Genomic DNA, 3,476 nt, shown 5'->3' with positions numbered 1-3,476 from the left:
AGGAGATATTCCTTTTGGCATTCTGTAAATGCCTGTGCATAATGTACCTAATAAAGCATAATTATTTTAATTATCTTCAAAGGAATTCTGTAGAAGCAGCCTTTATTTTCAGACGCTGCAGGCCTGCTGGGAGGAAGCATATTACAATAAACAGGTAAGATTCATCCCACAAAAACAGTAACCACAGAAAAAAAGAGATAGATTTAATCCCAAAACAAGAGTTTTATTTCAAGACAGTTTAGAGAAGATGGTCATAAGAGTTTTTAATATCACTTGCAAATTGTGAGACATGAGCAGTTGTGAAATGTTGCGAGAAGCCCTTCTGAAAGCACATTATATGGTCTTTAGTGGCACGGTCTCACACCTTACCTCATCTTGCAGAAGAAGCTCATGGTCCACTATCTGCTGCTCCAGAGTCGAGGCCAGGTCTCGCCCCATGTCACCATGGAGCACATGAGCGACTGGCTGGTGTCTCAGGGCAAAAAATCCCTTAGGGAGAGGTGAGTACCACGTCAGCTCTCACCTTCACTGCCATTCTCTGTCACCAGCAGCACTCCAGGAGGTGTGGGTAAAATAAACAACAGATAAATAGGAAGCCAGGAAAGTTGAAATGCTTTGTATTTTATTTGAAGGGTGTGGAAGGAAACCCTGGAGGAGGGGAACGAACTCGCTCGGCTGGTAAGAGAATGAGAGTTAGAGACTTAGACTATCAGTCAGTGAGCTCCTTTCTAGCCTTTCAACAACTAGTCAGTACAGCAGAATATATCTGTTGTGAAATTACACTAATGGGACTTCCTGTTTCCTACGGCAGACCTGGGAAGTAAACACCTGCCTAAAAATGATTGACATGGAGCACAAGGCTGTCTGCAAGCTCCGCCGCTCTATGCACACCACCTCTCCAGCTGGCGCTGACATGTGAGTTCCATGTACTGCCCTGCATACAGCTTGCTCCATTCATCTACACATCTGGAGCTATGCAGAAAATAACTAGGGCAGTGTTCTCTGTGTGAACATTGCACATCGTTTAGCTTTCTCTGCTGCTTTTTGTTGATTTCAGCGACCCCAAGGTCCACATCATCGTGGAGAGAGCTGTGAGGAGCATTCTGGACAAGCTGTCCAATAAGCCCTGTAGCAACCTGCTCAGCCCATCCCAGGTGGTGGTGGAGCTGGTGCCCAGGATCCTCCTGGCCCTGTGGCTTCAGCCAGAGGAAGGCCATTCAGATCACCCCATCCTCCTAAGCGGGATGGCTGTGAGTATGGTGGTGGCCGTAGGGGAGAAGCTCTCCAACACGTTGAAGGCCTCTTCTCCTCACACCCCTTTCTCCTGTGCTGCTGCTTTTGACTCTGTGAGGTCGATCCTCGGGAGAATCAGGCAGTCCTTCTCCCTGGATGACCTCACAACCCCTTTTTTTATGAGCTCTGTCTGTGCCTTTGTGGCGGACAAGGTGAAAAGCTACTTCCAGCCTACTGCAGACACCCTGCCAGTCCCCCCTGTCCTAGTGGTGGCCGTCTCCGCCACACTACCAGCTGACATCCAAGCAGGTGAGTAGCACTCATAGAGAGCACTCTGACAGATGCCTTTTGTCATGACATCCTGGTGCCTTGTAGTAGTAAAGCCAATCAGGATTTTAATTGTCACCCCAAACACAGATGCAGACCTGGCTTCTTCGCACCTGGAGGTTGTGGACATCACCCCTAACAAAGAGGCTCACCTGGCTTCTTCCCACCTGGAGCTTGTGGACATCACCCCTAACACAGAGTTAGACCCGGCTTCTTCCTATCAGAAGGTTGTGGAAACCACCCCTAACACAGAGGCAGACCGGGCTTCTTCCCACCTGGAGGTTGTGGACATCCCCCCTAACACAGAGGCAGACCCGGCTTCTTCCCACCTGGAGCTTATGGACATCCCCCCTAACACAGCGGCAGACAGGGCTTCTTCTCACCTGGAGGTTGTGGACATCACCCCTAACACAGAGGCAGACCCGGCTTCTATCCACCTAGAGGTTGCGGACATCACCCCTAACACAGAGGCAGACCTGGCTTCTTCCCACCTGGAGGTTGTTTACAAAACCCGTAGCACAGAGGCAGACCCGGTATCTTACCACCTGGAGGTTGAGGACATCACTCCTAACACAGAGGCAGACCTGGCTTCTTTCCACCTGGAGGTTGCGGATATCACCCCTAACACAGAGGCAGACCTGGCTTCTTCCCACCTGGAGGTTGTTTACAAAACCCGTAGCACAGAGGCAGACCCGGTATCTTACCACCTGGAGGTTGAGGACATCACTCCTAACACAGAGGCAGACCTGGCTTCTTTCCACCTGGAGGTTGTGGATATCACCCCTAACACAGAGGCAGACCTGGCTTCTTCCCACCTGGAGGTTGTTTACAAAACCCGTAGCACAGAGGCAGACCCGGTATCTTACCACCTGGAGGTTGAGGACATCACTCCTAACACAGAGGCAGACCTGGCTTCTTTCCACCTAGTTGTTGTGGACATCACTTTTGACACAGAGGCAGACCTGGCTTATTCCCAGCTGGAGGTTGTGGAAGTCACCCCTAATATAGAGGTAGAACCTGTCTCTTCCCACTTGGAAGTTGTGGACATCACACCTTACACAGAGGCAGACCCGGCTTCTACCCACCTGAAGGTTGTGGACATCACCCCTAACACAGAGGCAGACCCGGCTTGTTCTCAGCTGGATGTTTTGGACCTCTCCCCTAACACAAATGCATACCCGGCTTCTTCACTCTTGGAGGTTGTGGACGTCACACTTGAAGAAAAGCCTCTCATGGTGGCCGTCTCCGCCACTCTGCCATCTGCCATCCAAGCAGGTGAGTAAGACTTATAGAAAGCACTCTGACAGGTGCCATTTGTCATGATAACATGTAAAGTGTTGGTCCCATGTTTCATGAGCTGAAATAAAAGATCCCATTCAACTGGCCAGTGTTTAGAACCTACGGTTTGCATTTATTTACGTTCTGTCCCGCTTTTGTCCTTTTCCAGAGGATGTTGCTGTGGTCACCCTGGACGTCACCCCACACGTCACCAAGGACGTGACCCTGGATGTTCCATGCAGGGCGAGGAAAGGGGCAGTCCGGCTTTTTGTTTGCAGGCTTTGGAGGGCAGTGTGCTGCTGCGCTTGCCACAAGGAAGAGGAGGAACAATATTAACTATTCATTAGACCAGAAACAGGATTGAACCATAGACCATTAAATTCTTTGCATTATAGTTGCCTTCAATTCTGATTTTCTTCTGTTTAATTCTTAATTAATTTCAGAACATTTCTCTAAACTTTGTGGAGTAGGTTGTATAAATAAGTGGGAAACATCCCAATCCCAATTTTAATGCTTTTAATAATTTACCTATGACATTTTTTTTAGATGTATTATTTGACGAAAAAGTGGAGGGCGCTCAACCAACGTTGAGTCGAGGTGCAACCAAAAACCTTAATCATAATCTAAAAGGAAAAGCG

The 3,476-nt window shown here is 48.8% G+C and overlaps 1 protein-coding gene across 1 annotated transcript; it reads left to right on the top strand.

Moving 5' to 3' along the window:
• Positions 1 to 1,388: 1,388 nt before the first annotated feature.
• Positions 1,389 to 2,574, top strand: LOC311129279 (uncharacterized protein; the record flags this gene model as incomplete). The annotated part of the gene is made up of 3 exons (XM_084161567.1): positions 1,389 to 1,542; positions 1,651 to 2,030; positions 2,569 to 2,574. Exons 1-3 carry the CDS (start codon positions 1,413 to 1,415, stop codon positions 2,572 to 2,574), a joined length of 516 nt encoding a protein of 171 aa, XP_084017693.1. The 5' UTR covers positions 1,389 to 1,412.
• Between the last annotated feature and the right edge of the window lie 902 nt (positions 2,575 to 3,476).

This window comes from Coregonus lavaretus (genome assembly GCF_964263955.1).
Source record: "Coregonus lavaretus genome assembly, chromosome: 5".
NCBI classification, from domain to species: domain Eukaryota; kingdom Metazoa; phylum Chordata; class Actinopteri; order Salmoniformes; family Salmonidae; genus Coregonus; species Coregonus lavaretus.
Note: the sequence above shows the minus strand (reverse complement) of the source record. Positions and strands in the feature narration are given on the sequence as shown.